Source organism: Polypterus senegalus, chromosome 5, assembly GCF_016835505.1.
Source record: "Polypterus senegalus isolate Bchr_013 chromosome 5, ASM1683550v1, whole genome shotgun sequence".
Lineage (NCBI taxonomy): Eukaryota > Metazoa > Chordata > Cladistia > Polypteriformes > Polypteridae > Polypterus > Polypterus senegalus.
Genome location: NC_053158.1, coordinates 169335496 through 169356970, shown reverse-complemented (window position 1 = coordinate 169356970; position 21475 = coordinate 169335496). Strand labels below are relative to the sequence as shown.

Genomic DNA, 21475 nt, shown 5'->3' with positions numbered 1-21475 from the left:
TTATCGTTCCAACCGTACCCCCATTAACATGTCTATCGAGGTGATCACTATCGATCAGAGAACTGTCACTTACCGAGTGGTTTCCATGCCCAGAGATGGCACCTGCCTTTTCCATTCTGTGTGTTACATATTGCGTGGCCATATCAGGCTCACTCTTGATATCCGGAGGAACATTGTGTCATATGTATTGAATGACTGGGACAGGTTCAAGGTGTGGACTGATGACGGTACGTGAGATAATTATACTTCAAATGAGCACTATAAGAGTGAAATGCTTAAGGCCTTCACCTATGGTTCTGCATGTGAGTTGATGTCTGCCACTGAATTGTTCGGTTGTCGCTTTCAAGTGTACTGAAATGGCCAAATATTTTATACCTTTGGACAAGCACCAATGCCTCTTAAACATCTTAGATTCACAGGTGACGATTTGAGTAGTGGACACTTTGATGGTTATGAATGTTTAAACTCTCAAAAGCTGGATGCAAAGTTATCGATGAAACCGGTTGTATGCTTACAACGCTTGACAGATGCCAAATGTCACTTCAACACAACAAGTCCTGCAAATACTAACATAATTGAAACAAACCATGAAACTCAAACCGATTATGACAGCAGCAATCCAAGCTGTGAGGTTTGAGGCAAGATTGCTTTTCACATGGCCAACTGTGCGTTGCATGCTCAAGAGTAAGCTCAGCGCACAGCTTGGTCATATTACAACCAGAGGGCCGAACTGACAACGTGGTATACAAAGAGATCCTTAACAAATAATTATTGGTATACTTTACCACAGTTTTTAAAAAGGTTTACTTTTCTTCTTAATAAAAATTTTAAGGCAGTACTTTGCCGCTGCAAAGCGCGGGTATTTTGCTATCAGCACAAACAGCCTGTGTATGCCTAATACTAGATGACTTTCATTGCGCTGTCCTTAGGTTAAGAAAGGTTTGGTTTAATGTTTGAGCTTAGTGCAACACTGTCATTATTGAATCTCACATAAAAGTTACAATTTGTATATTAAGGGAGGTTACTGCACTTATCCTGAATCAAGTTATGACTTTTGTGGCTAAACTCTATTTTAAAACAACTACATATACCAGAAATAGATATGAACTGAACGTTCTGTGCTCATCACTATATTATTTGATATGCTTTTTGTTAATTTTCTTTAAAAATTTACAGAACATTGCAGGCATCAAAGTAAAATGCATATTTTAATGTGCATTTTACAGATACATTCAATTAGTAAAAATTGTAGATCATGTTATGTTAAGTACTGCTCACCAAAAAGGCTATAAAGGACCATATTTAATAATGCTCTTATCATTTTGCTTCCATGGGCCCTTCCCCATAAACTACTGCTCTAACATTTGGACACTCCTATAAACAGCCTTACACTTGCATGTTTATAGAATACCTTATGAGCCTAACTAATCGAGTGGTAATCAGTTTTGTGGAAACTGGTAATGCTTAAACAATTGATTGTGTATATTTTTATGATAAGTTATCTAATCCTTATCTGTAATATGCTGTTGCTTTAAAGTTTGTGACCTTTCACATTATAATGCAATTTGAGAATCAGCCCAGCCCTCCAAGGTGTGGGTTTGCAGTATCCATTTAATCAGTAAAGTAAGTGCAAATGGCCTAGAATGCCTGTGTTATTTATGTTACACAAAGTAAGATACAGACAGTAAATTTAGATTATATAGCAATTAGGCATTTTTCTCTCTTCCAAGGTATGCAACACGTTTCTTTACCCTATAAATCGGTTCTATTTTTTTAATTACTTATTTATACCTTTAATTTTCTGAACATTTTGTAATTATTAAAGTGAAAACTATTAAAAATTTAATTATAAAAATGTTTTTTTTTTAAATTTGTATTTAATCATGTTTAGTATAAAATATATTTTCATCTTCATTTTTTCCTGCCTATTTTAGAATAGCTGTGAGAAACCCATTTTCAAGAGAAGAATTCAAAGAGGCATTGTTTGATGTGTCATGACACCTCAGTCACTTCTGTTAATTTACACCATTAGATTTAAACTTCTTAATGGCCATAATCTGTTTTAATTTTCTTAGTTAGAACATTTGAACAATGTAGACAGGACGATCTAAAAAGGCTATTCAGCCCAACAAAGCTCGGCAGTCCTGTCCACTTAATTCAAACATCAAGTCGAGTTTTAAAGTCCCTGAAGTCTTACTATCTACCATGCTACTTGTTAGCTTATTCCAAGTGTTTATGGTTCACTGTGACAAGAAAAATATCCTAGTGTTTGTACAAAATGTACCATTAACAAGTTTCCAACTGTGTCCCCGTGTTTCTGATTAACTAATTTTTAAGTAACAGTCTTGATCCACTGTACTAATTCCCTTCATAATTCTGAACACTTAATTATGACTCCTCTTAATCTGAAAAGGCTCCGCTCTTTTAATATTTTTTCATGATTAATCCCCTGCAGCCTTAGAATGAGCCTGGTCACTCTTCACTGAACCTTTTGTAGCGCAGATATGTCCTGGAGACCAAAACTGCACACAATACTCCAGATGAGGATTCATCCAGTGCATTATAAAGTTTGAGCATAATCTCCTTGGCCTTGTACTGCACACATCTTGCTAGATAACCTAACATTCTGTTAGCCTTCTTAATGGCTTCTGATCATTGTCGGGAAGTTGATAGTGTAGAGTCCACTACGGCTCCTAAATCCTTTGCTATTTTCAGACCTCCCATTGTCTCATAATTACTCAAATTTGTTAATTATTCATCATAACATTTTTAATACTCATAAATTATAAACTGTAATGCACATTTATTCAGTTAAACGTATACATATCATACCTGAAATACTGGAACTAATTGTAAATAAATTATTTCAGTGAATTAGTATTCATAAAGGTAGATTCTGTTAACCTCTGTTACCTCAATGAAATGTTTTATTGACATGGTACCACCAGGTTATTCATTTTTGAACACTCTCTCTGCTGTTTCATTGTTGGGGGACAGCTGCCACTGTTTTTAAAAGCTTGTTTGTTACTAGGTGTCCATTTAGTAGCTTTGAACTGTAACTTTTCATAGTGTGTAGCTCTTCTTCTTTGTTGTGTGCTGTGGTTTATAGGCCTCCTGTTATTAATGATGCGTTCATTTCTGAATTTACTGATCTCTTGTCACATATTACACTCTCCTACAATAAAGTACTTATTGTTGGCGATTTTAACATACATGTTTGTTGTCAATCTAAACCTTTGGTTAATGACATTTTAGCATTATTAAATTAATTAGATTTTATCCAGCATATTAATGCCTCAACTCATTCTCTTGGTCACATCCTTAATCTCATTCTTACATGTGGTTTTTCAGTTAATAGCGTTGATATATATGCTGTTCCTTTTACTGATCATTTTTCTGTAATGATGGATTCCAATATTACTGTTAATGTTGCTAGTGCAAGCCGTGTTCCATGTTATTCTCTCTTTTTAAATTCTCTTATTTTTATCTGATTTTAAAACAATGTTTTCCAGTTTTGATCTGCAAGGTCAGTGCAATAGTATTAAGGATCCTGTCTTAGCTTTAAGTTCATGTAAAACGGTTTTAGACTCAATTGCTCTCCTAAAAATATGCAGCAAAAAGGGAAAACCTGCTCCATGGCTTTGTGACACCACACAACGGCTGTACAGCACCTGGAGGATTGCTGAATGGCAGTGGAATAAAGACAGGCTGACTGTTTATTTAAGTAGATTTTAGGACTTCTCTGTTCAACTTTCAGAAGGCAGTTAAGAAATATAAATATGATTACTTCTCAGATTTCGTATCCTGTCATTCTAAGAAGCCCAGGGTCTTATTTAATGCAATTAATGCAACTCTTTACCCCCATACAGAGATGAGATTAAATAGTACTGTTCATTCATGTGAGCAGTTTCCTATCAATTTTACTGTCCGCTCTGATATTGTTCCAATGGATTATGAACTTTCTGCTGTTAATCATGGCATTGTTTTGGAATCCTTTTATGTTTTTTCACTTTCACAACTAAAAAGTACCATTGACACACTTAGACCTACTTTGTGTCTTCTTGATGTTATTCCACCACACTTCTTACTGGAAGATTTTGATATCTTGGTTCCCGCATTGTTGGCTATTATAAATGGTTCTATTAGTGAGGTGGTTGTTAAACACGCTGTGGTGCAACCCTGTCTTAAGAAGGTAGAATTAGATCCTTGTATGTTACCTGATTTCCCAATTGCTATTTTTGGTGAAAATATTTGAAACAAATATTTATAATCAGTTGTTTAATCATCTTATCCCAATAATTTATGTGAGATCTACCAGTCTGGCTTTAGGCGTTATCATGGTGTTGAGATAGCCCTCCTGAACATATTTAGTGACATCTCTCTTCTTACTGACTCAGCTGGAGCAGCAGCCTTTATCCTCCTAGACCGTTCTGCAGCTTTTGACACTGTTGATCATGAAATCTTGGTGTTGCGGCTTGAGCATCTGGTGGGGCTTAAAGGGCCTGCTCTTAACTGGTTCAGGTGATATCATACTGATAGACACTTTTCAGTGACTTTCAGTTCCCCTTTTTTCCATCTACTGCTCCTGTTAAATGGGATGTTCACAGGGATCAATTTTGGGTCTTATTTTACTATCTGTTTATCTTCATCCTTTAGGAGCTATTTCTAGGAAGTTTAATGTTTCTTTTCATTGTTATGCTGTTAGCATGCACGTCTGTTCTCTTGTGTGTAACTCTGCAGTGGATGGATGGATGAATACATAGATACTTTATTAATCCCCAAGGGGAAATTCACATACTCCAGCAGCAGCATACTGATAAAAGTAATATTAATTAAAGAGCAATAAAAGTGCAGTGCAAGTTAAAAAATGCAAGGTGGAGAGTGCAAGGCAGGTACTGTATAACAGTCTATAATCTTTAATCTTGTATAGTGTTAACATTTAACCCCCCTGGGTGGAACTGAACAGTCGCATAGTGTGGGAGAGGAACAATCTCCTCAGTCTGTCAGTGGAGCAGGACAGTGACAGCAGTCTGTGGCTGAACCTGCTCCTCTGTTTGTAGATGATACTGTTCAGTGAATGCAGTGGATTCTCCATGATTGACAGCAGCCTGCTCAGTGCCTGTCGCTCTGCCACAAATGTCAAACTGTCCAGCTCCATGCATACAATAGAGCCTGCCTTCCTCACCAGTTTGTCCAGGCGTGAGGCGTCCCTCTTCTTTATGCTGCCTCCCCAACACACCACTACGTAGAAGAGGGCGCTCGCCACAACTGTCTGATAGAACATCTGCAGCATCTTATTACTGATGTTGAAGGACGCCAGCCTTCTAAGGAAGTATAGTCGGCTCTGTCCTCTCTTGCACAGAGAATCAGTATTGGCAGTCCAGTCCAATTTATCATCCAGCGCACTCCCAGGTATTTATAGGTCTGTACCCTCTGCACACAGTCACCTCTGATGATCATGGGATCTGGGAGCGACCTGGGCCTCCTAAAATCCACCACCAGCTCCTTGGTTTTGCTGGTGTTCAGGTGTAGGTTGTTTGAGTCGCACCATTTTATTGACTGCACAATTGTCTTGTAGAACTAAGATCCTGGATGGCTGACAGTTTTCTTGATCTTAATCAAAATAAAATGGAAGTGCTGATAGTTTGTCCTCCTGCCAAAGCTCAAATTGGTTTTGAACTCCTTGGCTTTTTTGCAGACTTTTATAAACCTCATGTTCGAAGTCTTCAGGTTATTTTTGATAGTAACCTCTCTTTTAAGAAGCAGATAAATTCTATGTCATCCAGCTTCATCTTTTAGATAGATAGATAGATAGATACTTTATTAATCCCAAGGGGAAATTCACATAATCCAGCAGCAGTATACTGATACAAAGAAACAATATTAAATTAAATAGTAATAAAAATGAAAAAAAAATTAAAATAAAATTAATGTTAGCATTTACTCCCGGTGGAATTGAAGAGTCGCATAGTGTGGGGAGGAACGATCTCCTCAGTCTGTCAGTGGAGCAGGACAGTGACAAAAGTCTGTCACTGAAGCTACTCCTCTGCCTGGAAATGACACTGTTAAGTGGATGCAGTGGATTATTCATGATTGACAGGAGTTTGCTTAGTGCCCGTCGCTCTGCCACAGATGTTAAACTGTCCAACTTTAATCCTACAATCGAGCCTGCCTTCTTAACAAGTTTGTCCAGGCGTGAGGCGTCTTTCATCTTTATGCTGCCACCCCAGCACACCACGCGTAGAAGAGGGCACTCGCCACAACCGTCTGGTAGAACATCTGCAGCATCTTACTGCAGATGTTGAAGGATGCCAACCTTCTCAGAAAGTATAGTCTGCTCTGACCTTTCTTACATAGAGCATCAGTATTGGCAGTCCAGTCCAATTTGTCATCCAGCTGCACTCCCAGATATTTAAAGGTCTGCACCCTCTGCACACAGTCACCTCTGATGATCACAGGGTCCATGAGGGGCCTGGGCCTCCTAAAATCCACCACCAGCTCCTTGGTCTTGCTGGTGTTAAGGTGTAAGTGGTTTGAGTCGCACCATTTAACAAAGTCTTTGATTAACTTTCTGTACTCCTCCTCCTGCCCACTCCTGATGCAGCCCACAATAGCAGTGTCATCAGCAAACTTTTGCACATGGCAGGACTCCGAGTCATATTGGAAGTCTGATGTATATAGATTGAACAGGACCGAGAAAGTACAGTCCCTCGGCGCCCTGTATTGCTGCACACAATGTCAGACCTGCAGTTCCCAAGACGCACATATTGAGGTCTGTCTGTAAGATAGTCCACAATCCATGCCACAGGTGTGAATCTACTCCCATCTCAGTCAGCTTATCCCTAAGGAGCAGAGGTTGGATGGTGTTGAAGGCGCTAGAGAAGTCCAAAACATAATTCTTACAGCACCACTGCCTCTGTCCAGGTGGGAGAGGGATCGATGAAGCATATAGATGATGGCATCCTCTGCTCCCACCTTCTCCTGGTATGCGAACTGCAGAGGGTCGAGGGCGTGACGGACCTGTGGCCTCAGGTGGTGAAGCAGCAGCCGCTCCATGGTCTTCATCAGATGTGACGCCAGAGCAACAGGCCGGAAGTCATTCAGCTCACTAGGACGTGATACCTTTGGGACAGGAGTGATACAAGATGTTTTCCAAAGCCTTGGGACTCTCCCCTGTTCCAGGCTCAGGTTGAAGATGCGCTGTAGAGGACTCCCCAGTTCCAACGCACAGGCCTTCAGCAATCGTGGCGATACACCATCTGGACCCGCTGCTTTGCTGGCACAAAGTCTTTTCAGCTCTCTGCTCACCTGGGCTGCTGTAATTGTGGGTGGGGATGTCTCACCTATGCTGGTATCAGCAGAAGGATGGTTGGAGGATGCAGTACTCGAGGTGAGAGTGGGTTACTGTGATCAAACCTATTAAAGAAGTTGTTCATTTGGTTTGCTCTCTCCACGCCTGTCTCGATGGCGGCACCCCGCTTCGAGCTGCACCCAGTGATAATCTTCATCCCATCCCACACTTCCTTCATGCTGTTGTTCTGCAACTTCTGCTCCAGCTTTCTCCTGTACTGCTCTTTCGCCCTGAGCTGGACTCAGAGTTCCTTCTGCACGCACTTGAGCTCATGCTTATCACCACCTTTAAAAGCCCTTTTCTTCTGGTTCAAAAGGCCCTTGATGTCACTTGTAACCCATGGCTTGTTGTTAGCATAGCAGCATACTGTTCTTACTGGAACTACAATGTCCATACAGAAGTTGATGTAATCAGTTGTGCATTCAACAGCCTCTTCAATGTTCTCACTATGTGACCCAAGCAATATATCCCAGTCTGTAGTTCCAAAGCAGTCTCTCAGAGCCTGCTCTGCCTCAGGGGACCACTTCCTGAATGAGCGTGTTGTTGTAGGTAGCGCCCTCACTCTTGGTTTGTATTGAGGCTGAAGCAGAACCAGGTTATGATCTGCTTTCCCAAGCGCAGGCAGTGGGGTGGCACTGTATGCTCTTTAACGCTTGCATATAGTAGGTCAATAGTCCTGTTTCCCCGAGTGTTACAATCCACATACTGGGAGAAGGCAGGTAATGTTTTGTCCAGCGTTACATGGTTAAAGTCTCCAGCGATTAGCACAAGAGCCTCAGGGTGCTGCGTTTGTAACTTAGCAACTGTGGAATGGATGATGTCACTCGCCAAGGTTAAGCCATTTTTTTATCTCCTAGGGATCTTGAGAAAGTTACTTATACGTTTATCTTGATTACTGCAACTTGTTGTATTCTGGGATAACCAAATCCCTGATAAACAGGCTGCAGTTGGTCCGAAATGCTGCTGCCCGTTTTTTGGTTGGGGCAAGGAAGTTTGATTCTGTATCTCCAATTTTAACTTCTTCACACTGGCTGCCTGTTAGTTTCAGAACTGATTTTACAATTTTGGTGCTGGTTTTTAAATCAATACATGGGTATGCTCCTATCTATTAATTCGAATTGTGTGTTACATGCCAGCCATCCAGAGAGCTTAGATCTACCAGTTAGTTGTCACTTGTTGTCCCTCATACTAAGTGCAAAACATAAGGGGACATGGCTTTTGCAACTGCTGCACCTCGTCTGTGGAGTTCTTTACCTGATTACATTAAGGAGTCACCCTCAATTGAACTGTTTAAAACTAGATTAAAGATGCATTTCTATTATCTACCTTTCCACGACCCTCAGTGATACTGATCGTTTCTTCCTCATAGCTATTTGTTTGTTTCAATTTACTGCTGGTTTTTATTATGTTTTATTGTATTGTATTTTAATTATTTTATTTATGTTTATTGTATATTTTATTGTAAAGCAGTTTGGCTACAGCATAACTGACATTGTTTTAAATGTGCTTTGTACATAAATTGACATTAACATTAACGCAGCTGCACTGTCAAATGAAAAAAAAAAAAAAAAAAAAACAACCAAGTGGGCAAAAGCCATTCCCATACTAAAGAATCGAATAAAAAATATTAGAGACACAGCATTTTGGCTATTTAGCCTTCATCATATTTGAAAAGTAAATCCCTCTAATGGATGTCAAAATTTTTTTGATAAGGATTGTGTGAATGGGGTTGCCTTTTGTTTTATGCTTTATTGCAATGATTATATTCTTTGTTTAATTGTTTACTCTTACGTGATTCAACTAAGGACTGCTGCTTTGGCTTTTGTTGTTTCCTGCCTCATGCCCTTATGTTGTCGGGATAGCCATAGCAGTTTATTTTTCTACTGATTTAATACTTTCTCTGGTGGGAAAACAACCAGATCAAATATAAAAGAAAGTTAGTTTTTAATCTATTTGAATATTCTAGTCTCATAAAAAAGAAAGAAGCTACAAAAATCACATACACACTCCTCCATACTTACTATTTTTATTAATACTGTACCCAAACTGAATATTTCTGTATCTGTTAGTATGGCTGAGAAAAAAAAAATGTAACCTCATGTTTTCATGGTGAGTGGAGATAATAAAATTCCTAATACTGTACAATGGACTTGAATGGGGACTAACATTGAACAACAGAAATCAATATAAAAATGACCATTAAAAAAATTCAAATTACTCATGCCATATAATCCAAATGTCAGGTGTCCGGTCATATGTTTAAAATGCCTCAAATGAATAGTTTTGCTAAAATATTGTTAAATAAACAATTTCTATAAAACCCTCTTGTTCACAAAAGTGAACAGTTCAAGGAGGGGTACGTTTTGATGTGAAAGCATCCCGCAGTTCATTAGATACTCCTTTAATATGGCATAAAAGGTGGTAACCCTCATTTCAGTAAAATCTTTCTCTGCAGGAGGTTTCAAGCTATCAAACTATAAAACACCTCAGTGTGATTTTTATATTTTCTGTTACATTGTCAAAATAAGTCCACATCTTTCCAAATATAACAGATTTTAAGTTTGAAAGTACCAAATACAGAGAGGTACACTGTGGTGTAAACAGGTAAAAGTGTGTTTATTTTTACAGTGTAATGAGTACACTTGAAGACAGACAGGCAAGCAGACAAAACAAAAGTGCTGTGCATATGTTCAAAAGGCTCTGAATTCATTGGGCTCTCACAGTGGGAATTTTTCCTCATCCTGTCTGGTATCGATGAGTATTATTAAGAATTCTAAAAGCAAACAGCCTACATTGAGAAATCCCAAAAGTCAATATGCAGAGCTATTATAGGTTATCATGATGGTGAACACTAAATAATGGGAAAGGCTTTAGAGGATTGCTGCAGATCAAATAGTGTGAATTAAGGGATAGCAAATTAGGAATTGTCTTTGTAGTATAAAGACAGGAAATTTTGTTTACCTGTGTATGGAGTAACATAACATGTATTTTTAAATAGCAAGTTTAAAGGCATGTACTAGAGCTAGTTCAAATGGGCCTTAGAATATTACCATCAGGTGTAGCATAGGCTTCAGTGTAATCTCACAGTGCAGCACAATGTGCTTAGAATTTAATCAGCTAGCTTTATTTCATAATTTTAGCAAACTACATTTGATAATTAGAGGTGGGACAGTGGCATAGTAGAGAAATAAAATGATTCAAGGTAAGTGCAATAAGATTCCAGTTAGTTCCCAAAGTTTTATTCTGATTATGACTTTCTTGTGTTTTATTTTGCATTTTTCCAATATATCCTATATACAGTATAATATAGTAAACAAGTAGGTTCACCACAGTAGGCCTGGGAGCAGTGAGGAGGTCTTATTCTACAAAAATATTCCAAGGCAGAACATTAATGTTCCTAATTAAATTAATTTGACTTTAGGACAAATTATAGCTGTAGCCTTTTTGATATGAAAGTACCCTGCTCTGGCACTGCTCTTTGGCTTTGCCCTGTGCTAAAGCTAGCTTATCTTTAATTAGGGGCTGTAAATGTCTAAAAATTCATTAGAGAAGAAATAGCACTGTCAGGATGAGCCATTTAAAAAAGATGATGGAAATCCTTTTTCTAAAATTATCTGTCTAAGAATGACACATTCTCAATAAGCAACGATAGTTTAATACGTTAATTGTCAGAAAAATGGGGTTATTACAGCAAAGACTTTGGATCCATTTAACTGGTCTCATAAATTGCTGAACCTTGTCCACTATAATTTGATATTTCTCATGTGCCCTGCACATAGTGCAGATTTCTAAAAAGTGTTGCTTGATTGTATGTGATGATTATGTGTGTCTTGATATTTAGAAAATATATAGACTGGTTTTAGCAGCAACAGCAGGATTTAATTGAAATAAATAAACAAATCTGATCTTGAATGATAAGGGAGATTCTTGCAAATTAATTTTATCTCAATAAAATATGCTTAAACTGTAACTAGCTAACCAGTATAAGGTACAGTCCTTTAAATGTCATGTTGTCAAGAAAAAAATACCAAGTTTCTTTTTCAAACTGGTCCCTGGCATAATCATTTTCGGTTGCTGTGTACTAAAATATATGAATTACAACTTTAAGTAGTTTATAGTGTGTATTTTTGTTTTAGAAGCAAATGAACATGGTGGCCGAAAACCACAAATTAAACATTCTTCTGTCATTGGATTTTTAATACTAGATAACAGTAGGACAAAATTCTTAGCTAGTCAACAAATTTCAGAACCAGTCCCTTTACTATGCCATAGTCATAAGTAAACTACAGAGCTCTGTCTTAGCAGAATGTCTCCAAAAGATGACCTAAGATCTGTCTGCATTTATACATTCACAACAAAAGGAAATGTTGCCATGTGGAGTGTCAAAGAATGGCAGTGTGTGAGATAGCACACATTACAGGAATAGGTTTTGGGCTACTTGAATCCATTTTGAATCAAAAAGTCACACCCTCCATATTCTCCAGACCTGGGGCCTCATGTAGGTGTATATGTACAAAAATATTTCCACGCTCACATCAAGATTTATGAAACCTGAACATGGTGTAAAGCCATGCACATTTTCATGGCAGCCTCAGACCATGTGTATACACGTTTTTTCTGCTCGGTTTTACAAATGGGCGGCACCCAGCATCAAAGCAGTGCTGCTGGTTCTGTGTGGTCTCTCTTTCTATTTTAGATTCACATCCATGACACAGGCTTTATCAAATACACAGAAATTATTTGCATATCATTTACAAAGTTAATTCACTTGAATGTAATCATTCTGTAACAATATAATGGTGCAAGGAATGGCCATACTATTCCAACTACCATGGCTGCTTTAGCGTTGCTAGAAGACAACACAAATGGAAGAATTAAAAGAGAGTGCGTATTTACAGATGATTATGATTGGTTTCTAAGTCGATTTAGATTTCCAACAGCTATCTGACTGCTGATACAGTGCTTGGGTGTTTAAACGTCATGTTAGTTGTGCAACTTGCACCCTTAAATAAATGCCAGTGTATCTATCAATACTGCATTCACTGGATAAGATGGAATATGTGTTATATGAGTTGTGGCCTGTGTAAAGGAAAACTAACATGACGGCCTCTCATATCTCCCCTTGGCAATTTCTGCCCTTATCTTTGAAGTGTTTGCACTGGTCTGTGATCTGTTTCCTTATATTTGGTGAGTCACAGACATTTGTTGTGCCGACACTTGATTAAATATGTACTAGTATTTATGAATAAAAATGCAAAAAAAAGCTGTTTAAACCCTATTAACCTTTGCCAAGTATCAGGTCTGTATGTTTATTACTTACCCTTTCAGTAAAAGAGCTTGTCTAGTCTCCTAGTAACTCTCTTCATACCTTGCCATGTCTTAGCCCTTATGGGAAGATTTAAACAACCAGAGCTGAACACTGGAAGTATTTTTAAACCATTCAAGTTCAAATGTTTAAACATATTATTATTATTATTAAATGTATTGTCAAGCGTTCAATTATTTATGGCAGTAGTAGAAAAAGACAGGCTGAAAATCCGCAAAGTAGAACACATGTGTTTGTATGGTTATTTTTATATATTTTAAGCCCTTATAAACTCTCCCACACTGTTAACATTATTAGAGCTCTCTAGACATGAAATAACACCCTTTAGTCAAAAGTTTAAACTGTGCTCCATGACAAGACAGAGATGACAGTTGTTTCTCACAATTAAAAGAATGCAAGCATATCTTCCTCTTCAAAGAATGCGTGTCAGGAGCAGAGAATGTCAGAGAGAGAGCACGAGAGAAAAGCAAACAATCAAAAAATCAATACGTGCTTTTGGACTTTTAAGTATGCCGAAGCACCGCAATAAAGCGGCATTTTTTAGAGGAGCGTCCGTATCCTCTAGGCAAACAGCCCCTCTGCTCACACCCTCTCTGTCAGGCAGAGAGAGAGAGTGAGAGAGACAGAGAAAAGCAAACAATCAAGCACCGCGCAGGAAGCATATCGTATATCATTGAGGAGTTTTAGTTAATACGTAATACATGCTCTGATTGGGTAGCTTCTAAGCCATCTGCCAATAGCATCCCTTGTATGAAATCAACTGGGCAAACAAACTGAGGAAGCATGTACCATAAATTAAAAGACCCATTGTCCGCAGAAATCCGTGAACCAGCGAAAAATCCGTGATATATATTTAGATCGGCTTACATTTAAAATCCACGATAGAGTGAAGCCGCGAAAGTCGAAGCGCGATATAGCGAGGGATCACTGTGTGTGTATATATGTATATGTATGTGTATATATATATATATATATATATATATATATATATATATATATATATAGTCACAAAACGAGACAAAGACAGATAAAGGTTTGGGGCAGCCACCCATATAATTTGGTATCCTGGCTGCAAAAGTCGTTTTCAAAGCAACTAGCACTGAAGTGCATACAATGGAGTCCAAAACCAGACTGCGGGAGAAGGGAAAAAGGGTAGGCTTTTAAAGGGGAAGACAGGAAGTGAGGTCATAAGGATCGGGCACGTGTTCATTATTCATTGGATCGGGCCCGGATGTGACATCAGGGGGGCCGGAGCTGGTAAGATCTGTTTCCATTGGTGCGGTCCCAGAAGTGATGTCAAGAGAGCCAGGTGGAGCCTCCCGGGTTTGGTCTACAGGGAAGTGAGAAAGAGAGTTAGTGCCCTCTGCCACATCCCGGCATGCCTCAGAACTGCTTTCACTCGAGCCCTTTAGCTGCCTCCCATGCGCGCGTGCGTGACAATATATATATATGTGTGTGTGTGTGTGTGTGTGTGTGTGTGTGTGTGTGTGTGTGTGTGTGTGTGTGTGTGTAGTGGAATACTGGGGGCATATAGCTTCCCAAATCCGGACACAGATAGGCAAGGCAACACACATTAATTTCTTGTGGGGCAGCTCCCTTCTTCTTTCTTTTTCTTCTTCTTCTTTCTCGCTTTCTCTAACGTATCCACTACTCTCCCACCAAGCTTTGTCCTCCACCTCCCGACTCTAGCTCCCAGCGTGGAGTGAGGCTGCTCCTTTTATTAAGCACATGGGAGTGCTCTAGCTGGCTCCCCCGATCCTTCCATTCCATTGGGCATCCCGGCCAGATAATGGCTCTGGCCACCCGTCACAGTGTGGAGAGTCTGGTGTGTGGGACAGTAAGGAAAATACTGCTCGAGGACCTGAGAGAGCAACAAGGAGTATAAGGAGCTAGTAACTGAGTGAGGTAGAGTGGGGCAAGGTTATGTAGGGCTTTGAAGGTGAGAAGCAGAATCTTGAATTTAATATGTTACATAGTTTACTGTCAAATAATGCAAAGAGTATGCGACACGTGTTTCACCCTTATTTGGGCTCATCAGGCGTACACACTCTACATCAGCGTCAGAGACGAAGCCCCTTTACACTGCGCCATGGCGTGTGGTTCGTTTATAGCATCCGTAGTCTGAATCCCGATCGATATATATGTATATGTATCTACAGTATCTCACAAAAGTGAGTACAGTAATCCCTCGCTATATCGCGCTTCGACTTTCGCGGCTTCACTCTATCGTGGATTTTAAATGTAAGCACATCTAAATATATATCACGGATTTTTCGCTGGTTCGCGGATTTCTGCGGACAATGGGTCTTTTAATTTATGGTACATGCTACCTCAGTTTGTTTGCCCTGTTGATTTCATACAAGGGACGCTATTGGCGGATGGCTTAGAAGCTACCCAATCAGAGCATGTATTACATATTAACTAAAACTCCTCAATGCTATAAGATATGCTTCCCGTGCGGTGCTCGATTGTTTGCTTGTCTCTGCCTCTATCTCACCCTCTCTGACATTCTCTGCGCCTGACGAAGGGTCTGTGAGCAGAGGTGCTATATGCACAGAAGCTGTTTGCCTAGTGGATACGGACACACCTTTAAGAAATGCCGCTTTATCGCGGTGCTTCCAAAAGCACACTTATTGATTTTTTGATGGTTTGCTTTAATCTCTCTCTCTCTCTCTCTCTCTGCCGTTCTCTTGTGAGCAGAGGGGCTGTTTGCTTAGAAGATACTGACACTCCTCTAAAAAATGCCGCGGCAAACTTAAAAGCACACATATTGATTTTTTGATTGTTTGCTTTTCTTTTGCGAGCTCTCTTTCTCTCTGAAATTCTCTGCTCCTGAAGAGAAGAAGATCTATTTGCATTCTTTTAATTGTGAGAAACAACTGTCATCTCTGTCTTGTCATGGAGCACAGTTTAAACTTTTGACTAAAGGGTGTTATTTCATGTCTAGAGAGCTCTAATAATGATAACAGTGTGGGAGAGTTTATAAGGGCTTAAAATACATAAAAATAACTACACAGACATGGTTTCTACTTCTCGGATTTTCATCTATCGCGGGGGGTTCTGGAACGCAACCCCCGCGATCGAGGAGGGATTACTGTACATCCCTCACATTTTTGTAAATATTTTATTATTTCTTTTCATGGGACAACAGTGAAGATATGACACTTTAATACAATGTAAAGTAGTCAGTGTACAGCTTGTATAACAGTGTAAATTTGCTGTCTCCTCAAAATAACTCAATACACAGCCATTAATGTCTAAACCGCTGGCAACTAAAGTGAGTACACCCCTAAGTGAAAAATGTCCAGATTGTGCCCAAAGTGTCAATATTTTGTGTGGCCACCATTATTTTCCAGCACTGCTTTAACTTCCTTGGGCATGGAGCTCACTAGAGCTTCACAGGTTGTCACTGGAATCCTCTTCCACTCCTCAATGATGACATCACAGAGCTGGTGGATGTTAGAGACTTTGCGTTTTTCCACCTTCCGTTTGAAGATGCCCCACAGACGCTCAATAAGGTTTAGGCCTGAAGACATGTTTGGCCAGTCCAGTACCTTTACCCTCAGTTTCTTTAGCAAGGCAGTGGTCGTCTTGGAGGTGTGTTTTGGGGTTGGTATCATGTTGGAATTCTGCCCTGCAGCCCAGTTTCCAAAGGGAGGGGATCATGCTCTGCTTTAGTATGTCACAGTACATGTTGGCATTCGTGGTTCCTTCAATGAACTATAGCTCCCCAGTGCCGGCAACACTCATGCAGCCCCAAACCATGACACTGCCACCACCATGCTTGAGTGTAGGTAAGACACACTTGTCTTTGTACTCCTCACCTGGTTGCTGCCACACACGCTTGACACCATCTGAACCAGATAAGGTTATCTTGGTCTCATTAGACCACAGGACATGGTTCCAGTAATTCATGTCCTTAGTCTGCTTGTCTTTAGCAACTGTTTGCAGGCTTTCTTGTGCATCATCTTTAGAAGAGGCTTCCTTCTGGGATGACAGCCATGCAAACCAATTTGATGCAGTGTGCGGCAGGTGTATGGTCTGAGCGCTGACAGGCTGACCCCCCACCCCTTCAACCTCTGCAGCAATGCTGGCAGCACTCATACGTCTATTTTCAAAAGACAACCTCTGGATATGACGCTGAGCACGTGCACTCAACTACTTTGGTCAACCATGGCGAGGCCTGTTCTGATTTGAACCTGTCCTGTTAAACCGCTGTATGGTCTTGGCCACCATGCCGCAGCTCAATTTCAAGGTGTTGGCAATCTTCTTATAGTCAAGGCCATCTTTATGTAGAGCAACAATTCTTTTTTTTAGATCCTCAGAGAGTTATTTGCCATGAGATGCCATATTGAACTTCCAGTGACCAGTATGAGAGAGTGTGAGAGCGATAACACCAAATTTAACACACCTGCTCCCCATTCACACCTGAGACCGAGTCACATGACACTGGGGAGGGAAAATGGCTAATTGGGCACAATTTGGACATTTTTCACTTAGCTTTTACAGCCATTTTGCTCTTCATCAGTTTAATTAGGTGTACAGGAATTCATCTTAATTTTGATGAATATGATAGACTTCCAGACTTTGAAAATCATTATAAATTGAAGAATACTGGTTTATTTGTCCAGGGTAAATACAAGACTTGAGAAAAATTTCAGTTAATTTGTGTGTGATTAGTGAACATGCCTGTTGTATTGTAGAAGTTATTTTCATATCTACAAAACTATTAAGTATGACTTCTTGTTTGTTTTTTTTTTCTTTAGGAACTATACCCTGCCTTTTGTATTCACAATGGAGGAAGTGATCTGGAACGTTTACCCACTGCCAGCACATGTATGAACTTGCTTAAGCTTCCTGAATTTTGTGATGCTCATTTAATGAGAAGCAAACTCCTTTATGCGATTGAATCTTCAGCTGGATTTGAGTTGAGCTGAAAAGTTATATGGAGCTTCAGTGCCCTTAAAAGCATATACTAGTGCCTAATTTTTGAGCAGCACTTGAGTAACAAGTAGGGGGCAAAAGCCAAGGGATAAGACCATATAAATACCCTTTAATTAAGTCAAAAGAATGCACTGAAAAAGTATTGTTTCTATTTTTATCAAGTACAAGACTCAGTATAACAGAAAATATATTCAACTGAGCCACTTAAATAAGTACACAGTATAAACCCTAACAAAAAAAAGCAGGAGATGCCTGGTATGTGGCTGGTAACTATGTTTAGATGCCAAGTTAAGCACTTGATAATAACCTGACATTTAACCAAAGATCTGGCTTTGGCTTAGTGCTGTTTTAAGGCAGAAATCAAACGCAGGCAATAAGTGTAAAGTAAAGAAGACCAAGGAAACAAATAAAAATGATGATTCTGAAGGAAAATTCTCTTAAGGAGTTACAGACATTTTTGCTTTTCTGTTCAAGTAAGTCTGAATGGATTACTTGTCAGCTGCTTGAATCAAAAGACTTTTCTACTTGACATCATCAAGGATTTTGTGAATATTACTACTAATACCATACTCTTTATTTTTTACATAGCCCCATGTAAACGTGTATGCCTTGGCCTGACAGTTGTGTGGATTTTATTAGGCTTTTCTGTAAATTATCAAAGAAGTAGACCTCGATCATTTGCATTCAATGACGGATCTGTGAATACATATTTTACACTGTTCTTTTACTGTCCTTCGCACTGTATCTGTACAGATATTTTCCATTTAAGTGGAATTCCTGTGGGATATAGCTTTACATTGTGTTTTACCACTTATTAAAGTGCAAAAACAGTTTTGGGTGTGTTTTTTTTTTTTTGTCCCCAGCTGCAGACTATGGTCCCCTGCCAATAGTGAACTAATTCCTCTCAAACTTTAATTATGTGCTATATAATAATCAGTTTTCTTTAACTTTGTTCAAGCTTTAGACCTAATTGTTGTGAATTGAGGACATGGTGAAAGGCCTCCAAAATGAGCCACAAAGCACGCCAAGACATTCAGTGGCCTGCCTAGAGAGAGCCTCACCCCAAGGCAGCCAGTCCCAGCCCCAAAAATGGGGCGCTGGCTATCCAGCAAGGGAGAGAATAACTGTAAACCACTGGCTTATATTGAAAAAAGGGCATCAAAGTACCTTTGTAAATGAGGAATTTATTTATATAAATGAAAAGAAATACCAAAAAAATGGCAATTCTAGGGCAAACAAATCCAAGTCCATAAACCAGTAATCAAAATCCAAAAACAGAAGCAAATAATCAACAAAACTAGAGGAATATATACTATAATGAACTCCTATAACAAACTCAGTGGTACAAACCTTATTTGATTCATTTTTAAGTCCTATAATCTGGCTCCCTTCAAGTTCTTGTGTGTTTACCATTAATCTATTAAACATGATTTCTCTTGCATAAATACATATGTTACACATGTCATGAGTACTAATGTTAAATTTTAACCAGAATGTCCAAGTCTTGTCAGTCACACAAACTCGGTTCTGTTTTTACACATCAGATGTTTCTCTTACACAGATCCATGTAATCCATAGTATTCCAAAATGCCACCCACCCCTTGGGCTTTTCTCCCATATTTTCTGCTACTTCTTAATCCCAACCACTCATAAAACAGACTTCACTTTTTTCCATACTAATTACTGAATCCACCTCTGGCCTTTTAATTGCTTTTTTGACAAGACTCTCCACCTTCTTATCCCCAAAAACCCCAGCATATGCAGGTATCAAATAAAATTGGACCACAATGCCCCACTGCGGGTGGCACGGTGGCGCAGTGGGTAGCGCTGCTGCCTCGCAGTAAGGAGACCTGTGTGGAGTTTGCATGTTCTCCCCGTGTCTGCGTGGGTTTCCTCCCACAGTCCAAAGATATGCAGGTTAGGTGCATTAGTGATTGTAAGTTGTCCCTAGTGTGTGCTTGGTGTGTGTGTGTGCGTGTGTGTGTGCGCGCCCTGCCCGGGGTGGGTTTTCTGCCTTGCGCCCTGTGTTGGCTGGGATTGGCTCCAGCAGACCCCCGTGACCCTGTAGTTAGGATATAGCGGGTTGGATAATGGATGGATGGATGGATGCTCCACTGCTGGGGTCCTCTCTCTAACTAAACATAAAGGCAGAAGGAGGACCCAGCAGCAGTGACATCAGGTTGGCCTCACCTCCTGGGGCTCCACCCAGAAAGTACTGAGAATGAATGAACATTTAAAAAGATATTAAATAATAAACATAACAAAAATTGCATAGAAATATGAATAATCAATTATGTATGAAATGCTAAGGTCTGTCTATCTCTCTTGTGATTACTCGAGAACTACTGGGGCTAGAACCTTGGTCTTGGACTTAATCAAAAGCGTATGACCTGAAGTGCTCTGAAAATTCAAACATTTTAAGTAGCGGCAATCTGGTGGCCCTGATCTGAAGTCATGTGTTTACAGCAAAATGACTGAGAAACCAAGTGGTAACCATCATAATAACAGAAACTAAAAGAACAAGAAAAATGTCTGCTAATATCAAGCAAATCACAGAAGACAATTAAGTGATGAAGAAGGATAAAGAGTAAGAACACAAGATGCTGAAACACACACACAATCAAGAGGTTGTGATGGGCTAAACAGTTGGCCAAGAGTTCACTTTCTTATCTAAGCTGTGGATTAAAAACCTGCTTTGAAACTCTTGCTTAACACCTTTAATTGCTATAATATGCTCTTCTGGTTTTGACTTTTGCTCCTGTTATTTTTTACTACAATTTTTGCATCTTATTTTGACTTCAACCTAAGTATTTTTTGATGTGTCCGTTTTGGCCATTTTTCTATTTTTAACATCTGTCTCCTTGCTGCCTCACAAATCACTGTCAGTTCACTGGCATTACATTGTACATGTAATCCTGAATATAAAGTTTTAGGTAACGGCAATCTGGCCAAAAAAGATAGCAAAGTGGCCGTGTGTTCACAGCAAAGTGATTGAGTGATAACAAGCAAAGTAACAAAGTGATAACCACCATAATGGCAAACAGAAAAACAACAGCAGAAACATCTGCTGAGCATCAAGCAAATATCAAAAAGCAATTAAGTGATGAAGAATGAAAAATAATAAGACACTAAACCACATTGAGAAGAAAAAAGTAATCCTGAATACCGAGCAACAGACATGATGCCTCGTACAGTAGGTGCATAAAGTTCGGGATACGCAATGCAGAAGTGCCTTTCGACCACTGAATCTGCCAAAAATATGAATGCATTGCATTTACATCCTTATTTTGATGTTTTTTGAAGACTACTACTTGGGAAAGTTACCTCGGCAATGTGATCAATGTTAAGCTGTAGTTTTTAATGTTGAAAAAACAAAAACGTGTTGCTAAAATAGAAATGTTCTGCTTGCTCAAGATGAGCCGCCAGAAGTAATAAAATACTGACACTCATGGGCATTTGAGGATTACCTTCCAGGCTCAAATGAAGTGTGTAGTACTCCACTGGAGCAAAAGGCGTCACGACTCCTACCAGTAGCATCTCGTTTTTCCTCTACAGCACTGAGAAGATACCTAAACTCCTCCCACTATCACCAGAGCCCTGCCTCTTCCTGCCAGAACCCTATAAAACCGAGACATTATGGAAGATGGTTTCACATTCTTAGGACAGCAGTCACACATGATGTATCGTAGCTCCCTGACATTGACTTGTTCGACAGCCAAATACAGTTAGAAGCAGATTAGTACGCCTCTTTTCAGTTGTGCCACCGCATGCCCATTTCTGTACTGTTTTTGGATTATTGCAGTAAACGGGCTGGCCTGGTTGGCACCCAAACTTTTCTTTGTGACTCCTTTACA

General features: G+C 39.5%; 1 protein-coding gene across 1 annotated transcript in view; it reads left to right on the top strand.

Annotated features, from left to right (window-relative positions):
• The window catches only part of ube3c (ubiquitin protein ligase E3C), a 238629-nt gene extending 220175 nt beyond the window's left edge, over positions 1 to 18454 (top strand). Inside the window, exon 24 of the mRNA XM_039753616.1 lies at positions 17444 to 18454. Coding sequence (XP_039609550.1) covers positions 17444 to 17614 — 171 coding nt within the window. The 3' untranslated portion in view covers positions 17615 to 18454. The remainder of the gene's footprint in view (positions 1 to 17443) is intronic.
• The last annotated feature ends 3021 nt before the right edge of the window (positions 18455 to 21475 follow it).